Here is a 22,099-nt window from a genome sequence, read left to right on the forward strand (position 1 = left end):
GAGCATTCACCATGGAGATCGCACACCCCGAATGTGGTCCAGGCTCGAGAAAATGTTTGTGATGGGAAAAATCAACTGTATGAGCCTGGGTTTCCCGTTTCTATAAGGGGAGCTGTGTGTGGCTATGCTAATTAACCTATTGGTACATTTTTTTCAGTGTGCACACATATCTGACCAATACATTGTACACCTTAAATAAAAATGAACGCTATACAATCACATTTCAATAAAACTGGAAAATCTTCTGTGGGGATGTTTCTTGAAATAGACTATACACCTGTCATCCCAGTACTTGGGAGGCTTAGCAACAGGAGGATTGCAGGTTTGAGGCCAGCCTCAGTAACCTAGCAAGGCTCTCAGAAATACAGGAAGACCATGTTTTGAAACAAAAAATTAAAAAATAAAAGGCTGAGAGAGTAGCTCAGAAGTAGAATGCCCCTGGGTTCAATAGCTAGTAGCACAAAAATAAACAAGCAAAAAGGGAGAGAGGGAGAGAGGGAGAGGGGGAGAGAGAGAGAGGGAGAGAAAGAGAGAGGGAGAGAGGGAGAGAGAGAGAGGGAGAGGGAGAGAGAGAGAAGGAGAGAGAGAGAGAGAAGCCTTTGGCACATAAGACTCTCGTACACACATTTCTTACTCTTTTTGCTTTTCTGAACTATTCAGGTGTCATTGTTTATTCCAATGTGTTAGGACAGTTGTGGAAGAGAAGAGGAGAAGGACGTGCCTAGCAGGAGGAATACGGATATTCGGGAAGTGTTTAATGAGTGGAAGCTCCCTCTGGGAATGCTCACCATGTAGGAAAAGAAGAAGGAAGCCCCGGCATTCACCTGCCACGGGCACACAGGGGAGTATACAACAATGGAAGCAAAATTATAATAAATAAAGACATGGAGCACACTGTCAAAATATTAAATATGAGACTTGAATATCTCATTGGCTCCATGAGGAAGGCTGTTCTTATCTTACTTGTATATTGAAGCTGGAAGCTATGTCTTCTGTAAGTACAGACAGATAATATGTGTCAAGGGGAATCTGGTCAGGAAGCACATGTCCAGGAGGAGGCTCGGTGCTGCCGCTGGCTGGGCCAGAGCTGCAGAGTGAGGCCGCCGCAGCTGGCTTCTGCTGCTTTGCATCCAGGGAGCTTCTGTATGCAAAGCTGCCCGCTAGAGCAGCTGCCTTAATAGCAACCAGATCCCAAGAGGGCCGGTCCTTACAGGCCATCTCTGCAGAAGGGAGGTCGTGGGGTGCCTGAGTTTCTGACCCCTGAGACCACCCTGAGTCTTCCAGCTCCCACTACCGTCCCACTGTTTCTGTTCTTTTTCTTTTTGCGTGTGTGTGATATGGCAGATTGAATCCAGGAGCATTCTACCTCAGAGCTACAACCTCTTAACTTTTAATATTTTGTTTTGAAACAGGGTCTCAGGATGTTGCCGAGAATCTTGCTAAGTTGCTGAGGCTGGTATTGAACCTGTGATCCTCCCGTCTCACATCCCAGTTGTGGTGCTCACCTCTCACAGAACTTGTTCTCACTTCCCCTGGGCACTTCTCTAGAACAGCACAGGGCTTCTTCTAAGTTACAAACACAGCTAGCGCGCTTCTCTCTCTCTCTCTCTCTCTCTCTCTCTCTCTCTCGTGGTAGTACTGGGGATGGAACCCAAGAGACTTCTATCTCCAGGCTACTAGTACTAATGGACAATGAATTAGTAGCCAATATGCTAAATTGTATTCTATTTTTAAAATATAGAGTTGATTTCATATTATCAGTAGAGATTTTTCTACTATACTAAAGATGCTACAGAAGGAATAGCTAAACAATTAGATGCCACTGGTCAGAAGACATCGAAAATAGAGGAGCTCTACAAGGATTAACAACCCTAATGAATGAACCCGCCGAAAATTCAGAAATAAACGATCCGTTCACTACTCTAATGTGACAATGGTTTAATAAATGAAAGAATGATTATATCCATCCTGACATCCTTTATCACTGTTATCACAGTGATGCTTTTGCTGGGATGCCGTGTAATCTCTTACATAGGAGAATTAGTCCAGAGACTTACACAGAAGCAGTCATTACTAAACAGCCTCCGTCCTTGTACCACAAAGGAAAGAAATGAAGTGTGTAATAAAAGAGGGGGAATTGTAAGAAAGCAAAACAACCTTCTAGAATCACATTTATAAGATCACACAGACACTGGTGGACTTCAATCTTGTAACTCTACCCTAGGTATCCGTTTAGGCAACTTTTGTACAAGAGGGGCTGGCAGCACTTCCCTCATCCCAAGGCCACCACCACTCGGCAGTAGGATGTTTGGTGGTTCCATTTTCAGTCTTCTGAGGAATTTTCATACTGACTTCCATAGTGGCTGTACTAATTTGCAATCCACCAACAGTCTATAAGAGTTTCTATTTCCCCTCCTCTTGCCAGCATTTATTATTGTTTGCATTCATGATGATTGTGTTTTTGTTTCTAATAGGAGATGATAAGTGAGATTAGCCAGCCTCAAAAAATAAAGGCTAATATGTTTTCCTTCATATGTGGAGACTAGAGAGAAATAGAAAAGCAAAAGTGACTTCAAATTAATGAGGAGAGGGACCTGTAGAATAGTGGGAGGGGACCGGCAGAGGGAGGGAAAGGGGTCTTGATGACGGAAGTGGTTCAAATAATGCTATGTGCATATATCAAATGATCAGTACCAATTTCATAAATATGTGTGGGGAGGGGGAGGGAGGAGCAAGGTGAGATCCAGAGAGAAACACACCAAGTGCCGTGTGTATGACGTTTCCGTCACTTGGAACCTCATTATGATGTATACATACAATGTACCAATAAAAGTATACTTATAAAAAAGAAAAGAAAACTAAGTAGTGTTGATGCTATTGTGAACTTACCAGCATACGGTTTTCCGGGATGTCTCAGCAATTAATTAAATATGAAAGATCGGGTCATTTGCCTCACATCATGAGGCTGAAGATGGTCTCCAGATGTGACCTAAACTTGCATAAACCTTTCCTCGCCCTGGGACCATCTTTAATTCTTCTTTTGAGACTGAGCCATAAAATAGCACTACAATCGAACCCTAAACTCAGGGTCTGTTTGACAAAGTCAGCAAAAAGATATCACAGGGTTGAAACTGAAATCATGTGTGAAACCTCACAGAACTTTGAACACGAATAGAAAAATGTGGGTGCAAATAGAAATATTCTGCTTCTGTGATCAGGAGAAGCTGTACTCTACTAGAACCCTCCAGGCTTAAATATCTTCCCTGCCTTTCACCTTCTACAACTTATCTTTTCCTAAGTACACACACAACTAAGTTTGCTAAAACCTGAACCCTTCTTTGGGGTTCTGTTCCCATAACACAAGAACAAAGAAACTGGGTTTAGAGAATTGACATCAGGAGTCAAAGACCACAGAGCTGGACACAACACCTTGCCGAGTTTCAAGATAAGTTAAAGTGCCATAGTTCACTAAGTTTTTTTCATATTCTAAGAAGAATATAATTACAAGAGTATCGGACGCTCTGGTTTATCAGGAATCCTATCACTTTGGCTTGCCCTAAAAACCCAAGTTCAGCCAGGCATGGTGGTGCATGCCTGTAATTCCAGTACTTGGGAGGCTGAGACAGGAGGATCACTAGTTTGCAGCTAGCCTCAGAACATAGGTCCTCTGCAACTTAGTGAAACCCTATTTCAAAATTTGAAAAATGATAATAAAGTAGGACTGGAGGTGTAGCTCAGAGATAGAACGCTCCTTATTTCAACTCCCAGCACAAAAAATGCCAAGAAAATGACATTTCACAGAAGAGAATTGTTCCTGCACATAGATTTCCTCAAGGCATCCTTCATCTCCTTGTTCCTCAGACTGTAGATAAAGGGGTTCAGCATTTGAGGGACCACAGAGTACATCACTGAGGCCACTACAGTCTTCTCAGGTGAGTCGGTAACTTCGAAGCTAATGTACACCCCCAAACCTGTCCCATAGAACAAGGAGACAACAGAGAGGTGGGACCCACAGGTGGAAAAGGCTTTGTACTTGCCGTCCAATGATGGCATTTTCAAGATTAAGGACACGATGCGACTATAAGAGAGAATAATCCCAGAGAAAGGAAGACCAGCAAATATGCAGGTTGCAACGTATAACAGAATGTTATTGACAAGGGTGTCAGAACAGGCCAGCCTGATGATCTGAGCCAGTTCACAGAAGAAGTGGGGGATCTTCAGATGTGTGCAGAAGGAGAGCTGGAGCACTGGAAGAACATGAAGCATGGCATCTGCAATGCTACTGAACAGAGAGACCAGCACCAGCAGGACGCAGAGGCGGGGGTTCATGATGACCGTGTACCTCAGTGGGTGGCAAATGGCCACATAGCGGTCATAGGCCATCACTGCAAGGAGACTGCTTTCCATGGCACTAAACACCAAGACGGAGCTGACCTGGGAGAGGCAGCCTGCATAGGAGATGCTCTGGTCCTGCGTCTGGATGTTCACCAGCATCTTGGGAACTGTGCTTGTGCTTAAACAGATGTCATTCAAGGACAGGTTGCAGAGGAAGAAGTACATGGGGGTGTGGAGGTGGGAGTCAGAGCTGATGGCCAGGATGATGAGCAGGTTCCCTAGGAGAGTGACCAGGTACATGGACAGGAACAGGCTGAAGACGAGCGGCTGCAGGGCTGGGTCGTCTGACAGTCCCAGGAGGAGGACTCCTGAAATAGCTGTTTGGTTTCTGGTTTCCATGTTGTAATGAATCTAGAAGAAAGAATTGGGTGGGGTGAGAGTGTAGTTCAGAGGTAGGACACCTCTGGGTCTGTGTATTATGCTTGGTGTCTAACGCAGTACTTATCGTGATATATGAATTACAGTTGATATTCATAAAATATTATTTCCGTAAAAGGAGTGGAGTGAACTGGGAGAATGGGAGAGAGGAATGGTGAAAAGATCATAGCTGAATGCACAGCATCAGCTACAGCACCTGGGAAGACATTAGAAGTGCAAGTTCTCAGTCTCTACTTCTGGCTTACTCTGACAACAATTGGCTTCAAGTCTTCTGCATGACTTTGATGTATGCTGAATTTTGGGAAGCAGTGCACTAAAAACAAAACCATTGCTAGGGTTGGTGGCACATGCCTATAATCAGTCCCTGGGAGGCTGAGGCAAGAGGATTGCAAGTTCAAAACTAACCTCAACAACTTAGCCTGATCCTGTTACAAAATTTTTTTTTTGGTGGTACTGGGGTTCCTGGAAGCCCTTCTATCTCCGGGCTACACTCCCAGACCTATTTTTACATTTTTTATTTGGAAACAGGGTCTCCTAAGCCAGCGCGAGCGGCTGGCTTCGAACCTGCGCGATCCTCCTGTCTCCGCCTCCCAAGCGCGGGGATGACAAGCGTGCGCCACCACGCCCGGCCTGATCCTGTTACAAAATTTAAAAATAATAATAACAAAAGAGAATTGTGAATATGGCTCGGAGATAAATATAAGTTGGGTTCAATCCACAGTACCAAAGAAACAAACAAAACATGTTATTTTAGGTTTTGTGGACTCCAGTGGATATCAGATTTTCCCTCTGTATTATTCTCTCTCTTCTCCCTCTCTCATTCTCCCTCTCTCATTCTCCCAGTTTACTCCACTCCTTTGACTGAAATAATTTTTGTGACTATCAACTGTGATTCATATATCATGATAAGTGCTGAGTTAGACACCAAGCATAATACACAGACCCAGAGGTGTCCTACCTCTGAACTACACTCTCATCCCAGTTTTATTTTTATTTTGAGACAGGGGCTTGATATGTTCCTGAGAGTCTCACTAAATTACTGAGGCTGGCCTTGGACTTGTGATCCTCCTGTATCAACGTCTCAAGCACTGAGATAACAGGTGTGTGCCACCATGCCAAGCTGAGCCCACATATTATAAGAGCAGAAGTGGTTATTGACAAATTCCTTTTAATGATTTTAGATAGTACAACGATATCATTTCTAAATTTATCTTTAATTCGATCATTTTCTAACTGACCAAAGCCTCTCATCTTTCCCTTGCTTTTACAGTTCATTTTAAGTCAGGAATGATGGCCCATGCTTGTAACCCCAGTACTGGGAAGCTGAAACAGGAGAATCATGGGTTCAAAGCTGGTCTCGCTAAGTTGCGGAGTCTCTCATCAATTAGTGAGACCTTGTTTTCAAATAGAAAATAAAATAGTGCTGGGCATGTAGCTCATAGGTAGAATGCACCTGGGTTTAATCATCAGCACCCTACACAAAAACACTTGTGCATCTTAACTCATATAATTAGTTATATCAGGTGAATGACATCTACCCAGTGGACCTGAGAAGAGATCAGAAAATGGAAGCTCAGAGCTCAGAAGACTCCTCAATGACAACGTAACTCATCCCCTTTTCCAAAGAAAGCTAAGCAGCTTGATATGACATGTTTTGTCTTGCCCCAAGAGAATCCTTCTATTAATTTGAAATCATATCATTAAAATTTTTTTGAAATAAGGTTTCACTAAATTACAGAGGACCTGAACTCTAAGTTGTTGAGGTTGGCCTTGAACCTGCAACCCTCTGTCTCAGCCTTCAATACAAGTACTTGTATTACAGTTCATCACCATGCCTGACTTGGGGGAATGCTTCTTGATGATAATTGAGTAGAAGAGAAGAGTCCAGCAGTGATCAGCACATGGAATGCTCATAATCACATCTTCTTTTCTTTTTTATATTTATATTTTTACTGTCACAAAGCATCACATGTTGTACCTTCATTCCTCAGAAAGAAGAACATCCCAGGGCAATTAAGAAAAGAAGAGAGAAGAAGGACACCCCTATCATGAAAACTGCAAATGTCAGAGGAAGCAGGACCCTAATGCTAACGAAGCTGGTAATGATATCTTTATATATGCACACAAATTACATTATTTGAACTCTTTCCTTCATCTCTAAGTGTTTAATGGGATGAAGCTCCCTCTGAAATTGCTGGTCATGTGGAAAAAAATAAGAAGAAAGCATCAGTGAAATCAGTATTAACTTGGAACAGGCATATGATGGAACATGTAACAAGGAGAACAAATTCAATAATGAATGAATTAGACACATATATATGGGACTTCATTACCCATACCCAGTTGGCTTTGTTAGGGATGCAATTCAGTATCTCACCTGAATATTCAAGACGGAGATAAGTCCTAAGGAAATGCAGACAGACCAGCTGAGTCAGGGAACACTGGCCAAGAAGGATAGAGTCCAGGAGGAGGCTCAGGTGCTGCTTACTTACGAGGGAAGGGCTGTGGAGTAAAGTGGCCACAGGCAGCCTCCTATAGTCTCCGCATCTCTGGAGCTTCTAAATGCAAAGAGGCTCATTAGCTTTGTAGCATTCTGACCCCAAGAGAGCAGGTCCTTAAAGGCCATCTCTGCAGAATGAGGCACCAGGCTGGCTGGGGCTCTGACTCCCGAGGCCACGCTTGCACCTTTCCCTTCTCCCCACTGTCTGCTCATCTGCATTCCACAGGGTTTGTTCTCACAACCCCTGGGCACTTCTCTGATGTCTTCTAGCACTCCTTTTTAGTTAAAAGCATAGCCTTCTTCTTTTACTTGATTATATAAGGCAGCCTAATTCAACTATACAAGTGAAGCTATTTCCTATATTTGCTGAGATAGTGCATTGGTTTGATGTGTTTAGGAGAAATTGTTTCCCGTTTTCTTGTTCTTTGTGTCCAGTAGAGGACAGTCCATCACGGAGGAGAGGAGGCTGCCAGGAAATGCGAGAGAGGAGGGACTGTGGTTCGAATTTTCTTTCAGAGCAAGACCCCAAAGATCTAATTCCCTTCCATAATTCCCAAGTTCTGAAAGTTCTCACCATCCGTCAGTATTGCTACAGGCTGGAAACCAAATTTTAATACATAGGACTTGGGGTGGGGGACAAACACCCAGACTGTAGCATTAGAAAATTTAAACACTTGGGTTCTTTCTCTTGGTTAAATTACTGGATATTTTCTGAACTATAAATTTTTTCCTTATATTTACAATACATCATAGTGAGATTCTAAGCGATATAAGCATAAGTGCACACAGCGCTTGGTGTGTTTTCCTCCAGATACCATGCCTCTTCTCCTCTTCATACATGTTTGTGAGGCTGGTAGTGATACCATTTCCTGGCAGCCTCCTCTCCTCCGTGATGGACTGTCCTCTACTGGACACAAAGAACAAGAAAACGGGAAACGATTTCTCCTAAACACATCAAACCAATGCACTATCTCAGCAAATATAGGAGATATCTTCACTTGTATAGTTGAATTAGGCTGCCTTATATAATCAAGTAAGTATGTATGGACACATACAGTATTATACCAACTTTTTCCTCTCATTACCTCCCTCCCCCAATCACCTTGCACTATTCTACTGGTCTCTCTTCCTTATACGAAGTCCCTTTTTTCCTATTTTCTCTCTACTTCCACATATAAGAGAAAATATATGACTCTCTGTACTAGTATTGGGAAAGATTGCCAATGTTGAAAATATATCATTTGTACTAAAGAAAGCCAGGATTGTCAGGAAGAAGGGTCTTTTTACATTTCTAAAGGCAAGTAAACAAAAGGCCAGGAGCCAGGGAAAAGGGTTCTTTACATTTCTAAAGAGAGACAAACTGCCTCAAGGATGGGAGGAAATCCCAGATCCCAGAGAAGCAACTTAACCCATCTTGGGAGTGTAACAAAAGGTGTGGAGGTCTGTGCCCTGAGACAGGGCTGCCCCCACTGAGGGGCAGATCTGGCTGGGATGGAGACAGCAGAAAACTGGGCCAGAGATAGGGCAACATATCTACAGATCAAAGGACCTGCCACAGACTTGGTCAGGATAAGAACACTCAGCATGTGGGGTCTTTCGGTAAATTCACTCGAATTGCCCCCCCCATGCCATTCTCTGGATGGCATATGGCTGTAACTATCTTCTGTATTTTTATCTTTTTAAGAAACTTCTTTAAATCTTCAGCGACTGTCCAAGCTATGTATATTTATACTTAGTTCAGGACAAGAACCCGCGGTTTTTCTGTTTTTCTGTTTGTGTGGTTGTGTTGGGGGAATTATTTCTCCCCTCACACACCAAACATATTTCACCGCAATACTCTCAACTTTCTTACACTTCCTGAGCGTGCTTAGCATAATATATTCTATTATCTATCATATTCTCTAGTTCCATCCATTTTACTTAAATAATAAATTATATAATTTTGTTATTTATGACTGGAATAGAGGTGACAGTAATACAGAAGTGAGATTACAGTAGAGGAATATATACTTTAATAAATAGTTTAGAGATGTAAATTGTATTCAGCTTATCTTATATGAAAGACAAAAATAAACCACACATAGGTTCATGCTGCAAATATACAAGGCAAAGCTATATGCCATTTATATTGAGGCAAGTCTAGTTTATATAAAGCAGTCCTGTTAAGATGAAGACATCAGAAAATAATGACAAATGTTAAATCTAGGCACAGCATCAGTCCAACTCTCTACAAATTAAGTGCAAAGCAAATCTCACAACTAATGAAGTAATTTTCTTTTTTTTCCTATTTCTTTTTTTATTTTTCATTTTTGGTTAACATTTCTTAAATTCTTTTTTTAATTATGAAGTAATTTTCAATACACATAAATGACAAATCAATCCCATAAAATCACTCCTATGTATTAGGATGAAATATCCTAGAAATACCACAGACTTGTATTTCACAAAAGGTGAAAAAACAATAAATGTGAGAAGACTGTTAAACTTATAAATGTATATTTAATTACTTAATATATTACATAAACTATAAGAGTGAGTGAAAATGTGCTGGAAATTATTTGGTTTACAATGGCATTTTACTGGGACTATAAATTTCTTTGACTATTTAGAAAACTCTGCAACTACACAGAGAAGAATAAGTGCTTCCCTATAGTAAATAACTTCATTTTGAGTAAAGAACATTAGCTTATTTACACCAGAAGACTTGTACAAGAATATTCCAATATCTTTATTGATAATTGCAGAAATTTGAATTGGGGATATAGCTCAGTGGTAGAGTGCTTACCTACCATGCAGAAGACACTGATTAAGACAACAACAACAAAAAACCCAGAAAACTAACTATAAAACATCGCATCACCATTTCTAAAATAATAATGTTTCTATTTCACTATATACACATTATAAAACTATATAAAGGTAAAAATTGGTGCCCCAATTTACAGAAAGTTTAAACTTCAAATGCAGAAGCAATAAGAACTATGTGGGAGGTGCCACAATACCTGACTTCAAGCTATAATACAAAGCCATAGAAATAAAAACAGCATAATATTGTTACAAAACAGACATGTAGACCAATGGAATAGAAAATACAGAAATATAATGACAATCACTGAAAAAATGTTCTGCCACTAAATATTTTTGCTTAAGTCTTCCTTCATATCCTTGTTACTCAGATTATAAATGAAGAGGTTTATTATTTTAAGGACCACAGAATACATTATTGAAGCCATCACAGAGTTCCCAGATAAGTCAGTCACTGAATACCTGATGCACACCCCAAACCTTGTCCTGTAGAAAAAGGAGACAATGAAAAGATGATATCCACAGGTGGAAAAGGCTTTGTACTTTCTGTCAGTTGACAGTATTCTCAAAAGAGAAGAGACAATTCAAGTATGAGATAAAATAATCCCAGAGAAGGCACTCCCACCCAATATGACAGAAAAATAAACCAAAATATTACTGGTGAGGGTGTCAGAACAGATAGATTTAATGATTTATGAAAGTTTGCAGAAGAAGTGGGGATCACCAGGTCTGCACAGAAGGACAGCCTCAGCATCATCAGAGCATGAGCACACTATTCACAATGCTGATGAAGAGGAAGACAAGAACCAACAGGACACAGAGGCAGGGGCTCATCGTGATGGTGTACATTAGTGGGTGACAAACTGTGACATAATGGTCATAGGCCATTGCCGTGAGCAGACAGTTTTCCAAAATGAGAAAAACCTGGGCAAAGAAGTCCTGGGAGAGGCAGCCTGTGTAGGTGATGCTCTGGTCCTGCATCTGTATGTTCAGCAGCATTTTTGAGATCATGGTGTGGTGGCACAGATGTCAGTGAAAGGCATATTTTAGAGGAAGAAGTGCACGGAGGTGTGGAGGTGGGAGTTTCTGGCATCATATCCAAGCATACAATTTGCATCGGCCACAAAGGCCTGGGTAACTCAGGAGCCAGTCCTGGGAAGGAACCACTTCATGAAGAATGCAGTAAAGCCCTAATCTCAACTATCTACTTCCAAATTCTGGAGTCCTTGCCATGAACAATAGCTGTCCTTATGATCTGGGCATATGAGACTTAGGTTTGCTTTTAAAATGAGGAATGAAGGCATCTTCCTTTATTGAAAAATATCACACAACCGTCTCTCACCACTGAGATCATCCAATGCTGTTAGTTTGACAAATAATAAGACAATAGGGTTGATGGTGGCACTGCTTCTGGAGGACATAGTCTTCCAGGGAAAAATTTCTGTTTTATATGTATGTTATTGGTGTAATGTAATTATACAGCATAGTGAGATTTAAAGTGTTACAAACATAAATTTACACATTCAACATCACTTGGTGTATTTCCCTCCACATGCCTATCTCCAGTGATTTTTACATTTTTGTGGTATTGAGGCCAAAGTCACTCTACCTCTGAGCTACAACCTCAGCCCTTTAAATTTTATTTTTGTTTCTGATATTCCATCTGTTTTTTTTTTTGAGGCTGTCCTCCAACCTGTGATCCTCCTGTGTTAGCACCCCAAGTGTCAAAATTACAGACAGGCATATGCCATCATGCCTGGCTCAAAGTTCCTTCTTATGAGGCAGACCCATATGTCATTATTAAAACTGAATGCCTGACTCAGGCTCTACTTCTATGGAGTCAGAACTACCCAGATGAATTTAGAGATTAAAATAATTTCCTTATATTACAGATCTGAATGATCAATAATGTTCAGTTTGAAGCTCAAGTCAATATGAATTTAGGCATCATATGAAGTAATCGTTTGGGGCAAAAATATCATGACAGAGTCATCAGGCATTCTGGCTTACCTGACTTCTTGTCACATTTGCTCATTCTAGAAGCCCAAACCCAGATCTGCTGTCCCTATCACAGACAAGGTGTTCTGATAACGAGATTCTTCAAAGCTCCCTTCATGTCCTTGTTCCTCAGACTGTAAATAAAGGGATTCATCAACTGAGAGACCACAATGTACATCATTGACGCCATGACATTCTTAATGGAAGAGTTGGTGAATGCAGAACTCAAGTAGACTCCAAAACCTGTCCCATAGAATAAAGACACCACTGATAGGTGGGACCCGCAGGTGGAAAAGGCTTTCCACCTTGCCCCCATAGATGAGATTCTCCAAACAGAGGATACAATCTGAGCATAAGAGAAAATAATCCCTGAGAGGGGAACACCAAAAAATATGCTACCAACCAAGTATACCACCAGGTTGTTGACGAGGGTGTCAGAACAGGCTAGCTTGACAATCTCAGCAAGCTCACAGAAGAAGTGGGGAAGCTCCAGATGTCTACAGAAGGACAGCCGCAGCACCATCAGACTGTGCAGCAGGGCGTGCGCAATGCTAAGGAGCAGCGAAAGCAGAACCAGCAGAACACAGAGGCGGGGGTTCATGATGACCATGTACCTCAGAGGGTGACAGATGGCCACATAGCGGTCATAGGCCATGACCGCCAGGAGACAGCTTTCTAAACCACAAAAAATCAGGACACAGCAGGCCTGGGAGAGGCAACCTGCGTAGGTGATGCTCTGATCCTGCGTCTGGATGTTCACCAGCATCTTGGGGATGGTGGTGCTGCTGATACAGATGTCAGTGAAGGACAAATTGCAGAGGAAGAAGTACATGGGAGTGTGGAGGTGGGAGTCAGAGCTGATGACCAGGATAATGAGCAGATTCCCCAGGACAGTGACCAGGTAGATGGACAGGAAGAGGCTGAAGATGAATGGCTGTAGTTCTGGGCTGTCTGTCAGTCCCAGGAGAAGGAATTCGGAAGCAGTTTGGTTTGTAGATTCCGTGTTGCTGATAAATCTCGTGGAAAAGATAAGTAGAATATAAAATAGTGAATGATTTCTGGGAAAGCAGTATCAAATTGTGACTTGATAAAAATGAAAAGTCTTGGTACAGTGTTGACTTTACTGATGAGAAATTCTAGAGCTGGGGACAGCAATCTGTTAGCAAACACTCCAGATGAATTTCTTACCTCTAATGATTGTGAACTAGTGCTTTAAACAAGACTTGAAATGTCCTCACATTTCTATTCTGAAACCAAAGCAGTAGTAGTATCTTCTCCCTGCTTTTCAATTCTCTGCATTTCTCTCTTACCTCCTCTAAATCAACCCTTTATTGGACACCAATACTTTCTCATACATTTTGTCCAGGTCTGAGGCTGTAACAAAGAATAAACATGTGGTGGTGTATGCCTATTCTCCCAGTACTTGGGAGGTTGAGACAGGAGGATTGCAAGTTTTAAGACAGTCTCAGTAACTTAGCAAGGCCCTAAGCAAGTTAGTGAATCCCTGTTTTAAAATGAAATATAAAAGGGGGCTGAAGTTTAGTTCAGAGATAGAATTCCCCTGGGTTCAATCCCTAGTACAAAAAATAAATAAATAAAACAAGAATAAGACATGGAATTTCCATCCGAATTTATCTATCCCCTCAAAGAAAAATAACGAGCAGGATCCTATGAACTCTACATTCTACAGCCATGGTCTCCAACTTGAGCATGCCTCAGAATCGTCTGGAAGGTCACCAAATCACAGATGACATGTTCATGCTATGAGCCTCCTATGCCCACAAGTACAGACCACAGACATAAAGCACAGTGCCTGGCAAAGACTGGGCCAGAGCTCAGATGAACTGACTCTGGACTTGACCTTGTTTCCTTTGATTTCCAAGTATACTCTCTTCTGCATATCAATTAAAAAGCTTTCATCCAGGTGAACACAAGTAAAGATTAGAAAATGTTTTAATTGAAGATAGCCTAGCATAGTGGCACATGCCTGTTATCCCAGTTCCTGGGAGGCTGAGGCAGGAGGCGCACAGACTTGATTCCTAGTGAGAATCTCAGAAACTTATCAAGACATTGTTTTTTAAAAAATGGGCTGATGGTTAGGCTCAGAGGTAGAAAACCCCTGGGGCGGGGGAACCTTGAAACTAGGTAACTGTGTGGATGACATGCTCCATCTCATTCTAAGGGGCCTTCTTCCCTTGATGAAACCCACTAGGGTCTCTCCTCCTTTGTCTAGAGTCCCTCCTGTGTCCAAATTTCTTCCTAGCTTCCACATATAAATATCCAACTTTTCACTTTTTCCGACTAATGTCACTTAGCATAATATTCTCCAGCTCCATCCTTTTCCCTGAAAATGATATAATTTTGTTCTTCTTTTGTGGTACTGGGGTTCCTGGAAACCCTTCTACCTCCCGGCTACACTCCCAGACCTATTTTTTATATTTTTATTTGGAAACAGGGTCTCTTAAGCCAGCACGGCTGGCTTCGAACCTGCGCGATCCTCCTGTCTCCGCCTCCCAAGCGCGGGGATGACAAGCGTGCGCCACCACGCCCGGCTTATAATTTGTTCTTTATGGTTGAGTAAAATTCCGTTGTGTATGTGTCTCATAATTTTGTAATCAATTCATCTGTTGAGGGGTGCTTAGGCTGGTTCTATAGTTGACAATTATGAATTGTGCAACTGTAAACATAGATATGCATGTAATACTATGATAGTCTGATTTCAATTTTTGCGGTGGTTATATATCAGGAGTGATATAGCTGGGCTATACAGGAGGTCCTTTGAAAAGGTACTTCAGAGTATGTCCATTAGGATTGGCACTAAGACAATATGACTGCTGTTTTTATAGAAATAGATTAGCACACAGACACTCACAGATGGATGACCCTGTAAGAACAGAGGAATAAAATGATTTCTACCAGTTAAAGAGAGAGGCCTCTAAGAAAGCAACTGGGTTTACATCTCAATCTTTAACCTTCTAGACTCCAAAGTCATGAGGAAACAAAACGTTGTCAATAAACCACCCAGTCTATAGTGGCAACCTAATCAACCACTTCCCAGTTGAGAGCCTTCCCAACACCACCTCTCTCCAAAACTCAAGTCATTCCCAGACCATGCTTTCAGAGTATATATTTCTGCTCAAAAGTAAATGGCCCTGTCTTTGTGGAACATTAGCGGCCAGCAGAAAGAGAGCTGAGTGTTCATTGGTGCAAAGACGTATGAGAATGTATCGAGGTGACAGAGGGTCAAGCACCAGTCTCCTGGGGGACTTGTGGGTCATCATTTTATGGGTTTCAAATTTTTGCCACTTTTCTGTATAAAAATCTTAGCAGAGTACCCGCCCTCCTATTCAAGTCACTAATTAGAGGACTCCTGAGTGGAACCTGCCTGGTTCCACGGAGAATGATATTTAGCATCTCACCTGGAGGGTGAAGACAGGAGATCTGTCCTCAGCAGCAGTGGGAAAATCTGCAGGAGTGGGCTTCTGCTCAAGAAGAACCATGTCCGGGAGGAGGCTCAGTGTTGCTGGCTGAGCAGGGCAGGGCTGTGGACTGATGTGCTCACAGGCTGACTCCTACAGTAACAGCATCCCTTAGGGGGTAAATATCCACAGCTCCTCATTAGAGAAACTTTTGTTACAATCATTCCAATCCCCAGAGTGCAAATCCTTAAGGACCAAGAGTCTAACAAAGAAGTCAGGATGGTTGATTTCCTACCGTATATGTCAAGAGCACCTCATTTATTGGTTGGGTATTTTTATCTATTAGGATCTGGAGATCAAACCCAGAGTAGCAAGTACTTTTCTATATATTTCTATTTATGAGCACTGCCTTTTTTCTCACCTTGCACACATAACCCAGGCATGTGCTTAGTTGATTACAATTGTCCATTTTTATTATAAAGAAAAGTATCTCTCTAAATATCACAGTATTAGAAAATATAAGTCAGCCAGGTGTCATGGCACCTTCTTGTCATCCCAGTACTAGAGAGGCTGAGTCAGGAGGATTGCAGGCGGGCTCAAGGCCAGCCTCAACACTTAGTGAGGTCCTCAGCAACTTAGCAAGACTCTATTTCAAAGTTTAAAAAAAGATGGGGGTGTATGTCAGAGGTATAACACCCCTGAGTTTAATCTTCAGTATCAAAAATTAAAATTAAAAATGAAATAAATGAATGAAAAGCACAGTATAGTAAATATATAAACAAATCCTATGGTCATTTATTATCATCATCAAGTATATCTTATGTACATAAAGTGTGCACTGTATGTCCTTGTCTTTCAGCCCTAATTAATACCAAAACCAAATAAAGACAGTTCAAGGAAGGAGAACTACAGGCCTATATCTCTGATGAATTTGGATGCAAAACTGCTAAACAAAATACTAGCAACATGCATTCAAAAACACATCAAGAAAATCATACATCATGACCAGGTAGGGTTCATCCCAGGGATGCAAGGCTGGTTCAACATACAAAAATCAATCCATGTAATTCATCATATAAACAGAACCAAAGACAAAAAATCACACGATCAGTTCAATAGACACTGAAAAGCATTTGATAGAATTCAACATCCATGTATGATAAAAGTGCTGCAGAGAATTGGAATAGAAGGAACATATCTCAACATCATAAGGGCAATTTACAATAAGCCCACAGCCAACATCATATTAAATTGAGGAAAACTTAAAAAATTACCCCTAAAACAGGAACAAGACAAGGATGTCTATTATCACCACTTCTCTTCAATATAGTACTAGAGACTCTAGCCAGAGCAATAAGGCAAGAAAAGGAAATCAAAGGAGTACAAATAGGAAAAGAAGAACTCAAACTTTCACTATTTGCAGATGACATGATACTATATTTAAAAAACCCAACAAACTCAACCAAAAGGCTTATAGAACTGATCAACAAATTCAGCAAAGTGTCTGGATACAAAATCAGTCTTAAAAAGTCAGATGCTTAGCCGGGCGTGGTGGCTCACACTTGTAATACCCGTGCTTGGGAGGCGGAGACAGGAGGATCGTGCTGGTTCAGAGCCAGCCTCGCTGGCTTAAGAGACCCTGTTTCCAAATTTAAAAATATAAAAATAGGTCTGGGAGTGTAGCCCAGCAGTAGAAGGGTTTCCAGGAACCCCAGTACCACCAAAAAAAAAAAAAAAAAATCAAAAGCTTTCCTGTAAACCAACCATAAATCCACTGAAAAAGACATTCAGAAAATACTTCCACTCAGGATCTCCCACAAAAAATTAAAATACTTAGGAATAAACTTAACCAAGGAGGTAAAAGATCTCTACAAAGAAATGATAAAACATTGAAAAAAGAAATTGAAGAAGATCTTAGAAGATGGAAAGATCTTCCATGTTCATGGATAGGCAGAATAAATATCATTTAAATGGCCATCCTTCCAAAAGTGATCTACAGATTAAATGCAAAGCCCATTAAATTACCAAGATCATTTCTCACAGACATAGAAAAATCATCAGTCCTTAAATTTATTTGGAACAACAAAAAGCCCAGAATAGCCAAAGTAGTTTTCAGCAATAAAAGCCATGCAGGAGGATTCACAATACCTGATTTTAAACTATACTACAAAGACATTGTAATAAAAACAGCATGGTACTGGCAAAAAAAAAAAAAAAACAGATACATAGACCAATGGAGAAGAATAGAAGACCCAGAAACAAATCCATACACTCACAGCCAATTGATTTTTGACAAAGGCGTCAAAAACATACACTGGAAAAAAGATAGCCTGTCAACAAATGGTGTAGGCAAAACTGGTTAACCATATGCAGAAAATTGGAAATTAATCCCACTTTCTCACCCTGCACAAGAGTCAATTCAAGATGAATCAAAGACTTGGAAATTATTTTTTCTTTATTTTTGGTGGTACTGGGTTCCTGAAAGCCCTTCTATCTCCGGGATACACTCCCATGGGCTACACTCCCAGACATATTTTTTAACTTTTTTTTATGTGGAAACAGGGTCTCTTAAATAAAATTTGACCTCAGCTGGCTCCGAACCAGCGAGATGCTCCTGTCTCCGCCTCCCAAGCACGGGGATTACCAGCGTGCACCACCACGCCCGGCAAGACTTGGAAATTAGACCAGAGACCTTGAGGCTCCTTGAAGAGGGCAAAGGTCCAATACTACAACAAATAAGCACAAATAAACACTTTCTCAACAAGACCCCAAAGGCACAACAAACTAATAGGCGAATCAATTCATGGGATGGCATGAAACTGAAGAGCTTCTGTTCAGCAAAGGAAACTGTCAAGAACCTCAATCGAGAGCCAACAGAATGGGAGAAGATTTTTGCCACCTACCCCTCCAGTATAGGACTAATATCTAGAATATACAGAGAACTCAAGAAACTCAACACTAAAAAACAAATCACCCAATCAAAAATGGGCAAGTGAACTAAATGGACACTTAACGAAAGAAGAAATTAAAATGGCCGATGAATGCATGAAAAAATGCTCAACATCATTGGCAGAGAGATGCAAATCAAAACTACCCTGAGATTTCACCTTACCCCAACTAGAATGGCAATCATTCACAACAAGCAACAAATGCTGGCGAGGATGTGGAGAAGTGAGAACTCTAAAACATTGTTGGTGGGATTGCAAATTAGTGCAACCACTTTGGAAAACAGTATGGAGAATCCTCAGAATAATGGGAACAAATCTACCATTTGATCCAGCAATACCACTGTTGGGTATCTACCCAAAAAATAGGAAGCCAAACTACCAAACTAATGCATGTGTATCTATGCTCATAGCTGCACAATTCACCATAGCCAAACTATGGAACCAGCCAAGATGTCCATCAACAGATGAATGGATTACAAAACTGTGGGATATGTACACAATGGAATTTTACTCAGCCATCAAAAAAAAACTCAATTACATCATTTTCAGGGAAATGGATGGATCTTGAGGACATTATGCTAAGTGAGATTAGTCAGTCACAAAAAATAAGAAATCGGATGCTTTCCCTAATATGTGAAAGCCAAGGTGAAATGGGTCATAGGAGGAACTCCAGGTGAAAAAAGAGATCCTATAGAGAAGCAAATAAGGTAACCTAACTGAGGGGATGGGAGGGGGAGGAGAGAAACTCTCTAAAGCACACGATATACTTATTCATGTAGAAGTCAACCACTAAGCCAAACATGGGAGGGAGGGATGGGGAGGGAGTGAGGTGGGGACTGGGTGGGGGCTGGCTGGGTGATGTGTGCATTTATGTCTACACAAGTTCTTCACCCCATTATGATGTATAAACACAATGCACCAGTAAAAAATTTAAAAAAGATAAAAAGGGCTGGGGGTAGCTCAGAGGTAGAACAAACCCTGGGTTCAATCCCAGTCCCATAATAAATAAATAAATAAATAAATAAACAAACTTTATTGAGATATAATTTAAATGCCATAGCACTGACCTATTTAAGGTGTAAAGGTAAAATGTTGCGTTTACACTGGTCCTTGTGTACTTGATATGATGTAATTATGTAAAGTTTCTGATGTTCTAGTTAGCTATGTTCCGTTATTTTCTACTGTGTGTATGCATAATTAATTCGCACTATTGTTTTGGACATCAGCTTGTTCATAGATGGGATATCACATAAATAGTTCTGCTAAGATCATTGCTGTGGGTGTTTGGTGAACACTTGTAATGCCCTTTGACTGGGTAGATGTCCAGGAGCTGAAGTTTTAGTTCACAGGGCATAGATGCGGGTGCATTCATTCAATACCACCCAACAATTTTTCAAAGTACTTTCACCATTTTCCGTTTCCACTGTCTTGCCAATATATTACATTTTCTGCCATTTTCATTTTGTCCATCTTGATAAGTATGCAGATGCATCATATTTTCTTTTTTAATTTGAAAACTAAATTTTGAACTAACTTTTTAGACCTTCAGAAAGTTTGAAAAATTATCACAGAGGGGTTTTGTATCCCTCCCAGATTTTAGATTCAATAAATGGGTTATGGGTTTCCTTTATTTCTAGTTCCTTTTGTGTTATTTATTTTTTATTATTTATTTTTACTGGGGGTTTTTGTTTTTAGAGGTTATTTTGCTGTTATCTCTTTCAGAGTGTTGCTTTGACGCCTATTTTTAGGCACCCCTAAAAGCTGCCTAACAAGCCAGCTATTGTTTGTTTTCTCTGCCATTTCTTTCCTGGGATAGCTTCAGCCTCCTTCATGAGGAGATTTGGAGGAAAGAGAATTTCTCAGAATTACTTTGTGGACACGATGTCATATATCTGTATATGTGAGTCTTGGTAAGGGTCCCACAGGACTCTGGCATTCTGGTCCTCTAGCGGCCATCTCTGACTTCAAGGGAGCAGAGAATCCCTCTACTCCTCTGGATTCAGACCCTAGGATCCAAGAGGGAGGTCTCCTGGAGGTAGGAGGGAGCAAGTGGTAGGAAAGGAGGTGACATGCCTGTCCTCCCTGGTCAGAAAATCAGCTATCTCTTCTCCCCTACTGTGATTTGCATGCCTTTAGGATTTGAGCTGCCTTGGGGAAAAGACATGCACCTCTGGCTAATGAGGAACTCTGGAAATTGAGCCCTCAAGGCCACAGAGACTGCATATAGTCAACCTATGACCACTTTTATCAGCAGCCCTGTTCAAGTCGAGAATGGATGGCCCACCTGAATCTCCATCCGGTGGTGGTACTTCTGGTGTAAGAACTCACTGGGTTGTTGGTCCATCTTCTCTTCCCTTTCTGAGACTACAGTGTCCATCTTCATCTTTAACCATCCAAAGAATAAGTGGAGAATCTGTATTGACATCTGCAAGGTAATTGCTGAATATATATAATCAGGTAATTACTGACAGGTATAAATAAAGATATAGATACCTGAAGTCCCCCCAATAAATGCTGCAAGAAAATGAACAGCCTGACTTACTTACTTACTTATTTACTTCCTTCCTTCCTTCCTTCCTTCCTTCCTTCCTTCATCAGGGAATTGAACTCGGTGCTCTATCACAGAGCTATATAACCAGACTCTTTTTAAATTTTGAGACGGCGTCTCTTCGGCCTCCTAAGTAACTGAGATTACAGCTCTGGGCCATCACATCCAGCTTGTATTTTTATTTTTGTACTTACATAGATGGGATATATCTTCACACCGGAAACAGGAGTCGATGTTCCTTTATCATTATGTAGATAGGGATGCATTTGTATTTTGTATTTTTTATTTATTGGTGCATTGTAGTCATACATCTTAATGGTGTGCAAGATGGTAGAGGTGTACATGCATGAATCACTCATTTAGCTCTTTCCCAATTCTGACCCAATCCCTTCCCCTCCTTCCTTCTCGTGTTTGGCTTACTGATTGACTTTGATGTGTTTGTGAACGCACATCATGTGCATTAGGAAATTTTCCTCTTCTCCCCTCCCATCCCCTCAGTTAGGTCACCTTATTTGCTCATCTATGGTTTCTCCTTCATCAACAGTTCCTCCTATGACCCCTTTTCTCCCTGCCTTCTGCATTTTAGGGAGAGCATCTGATTTCTTGTTTTTTGTGACTAATCTCATTTAGCATAATGTTCTCCTGTTCCATCCATTTCCCCACAAATGATGTAATTTACAAATAATGCTGTAGTCTATTGGCACATATTTTGTGTGCAAGGTCCATGAAATGAGCAGAAACAATGTATAGAAAAGAATCATGTATACCTGGCCATCCTGAATTCCTCATCTCCAGAGTCTTGTTTTGTTGTTGTTGTTGTTGTTGTTTATTTGTTTGTTTCTGTGGCACTGGAGATTGAACCAGAGGCATTCGATCTATGAGCTATACCCCCAGCCCTTTTTATTTTTTATTTTGAAGCAGTATCTCATGAAATTTCTGAGGCTGGCCATAAACCTGCGATTTTCCTTTCTTAGCCCCCCACACGCTGGCATTACAAGCTTGTGCCACCACATGTGACCAAACTCTTGGTTTTTAAGGATAGACAGTCCTAGGTTTAGAATGACTGTAAAATAGCTGATTAGTGAGGCTCTTTGGGTATTGATCCTTC

General features: G+C 41.0%; 1 protein-coding gene across 1 annotated transcript; it reads right to left on the reverse strand.

Moving 5' to 3' along the window:
* Positions 1 to 3,795: 3,795 nt before the first annotated feature.
* LOC308276659 (uncharacterized protein) lies at positions 3,796 to 21,766 on the reverse strand (the record flags this gene model as incomplete). Its single annotated transcript, XM_080715484.1, has 5 exons — positions 3,796 to 4,746; positions 7,151 to 7,176; positions 10,852 to 11,059; positions 12,171 to 13,092; positions 21,759 to 21,766. The coding sequence occupies 5 exons, from the start codon at positions 21,764 to 21,766 to the stop codon at positions 3,796 to 3,798; spliced, it is 2,115 nt and encodes a 704-aa protein (XP_080571610.1).
* Positions 21,767 to 22,099: the final 333 nt, after the last annotated feature.

This window comes from Muscardinus avellanarius, assembly GCF_963383645.1.
Source record: "Muscardinus avellanarius genome assembly, chromosome: 18".
NCBI classification, from domain to species: domain Eukaryota; kingdom Metazoa; phylum Chordata; class Mammalia; order Rodentia; family Gliridae; genus Muscardinus; species Muscardinus avellanarius.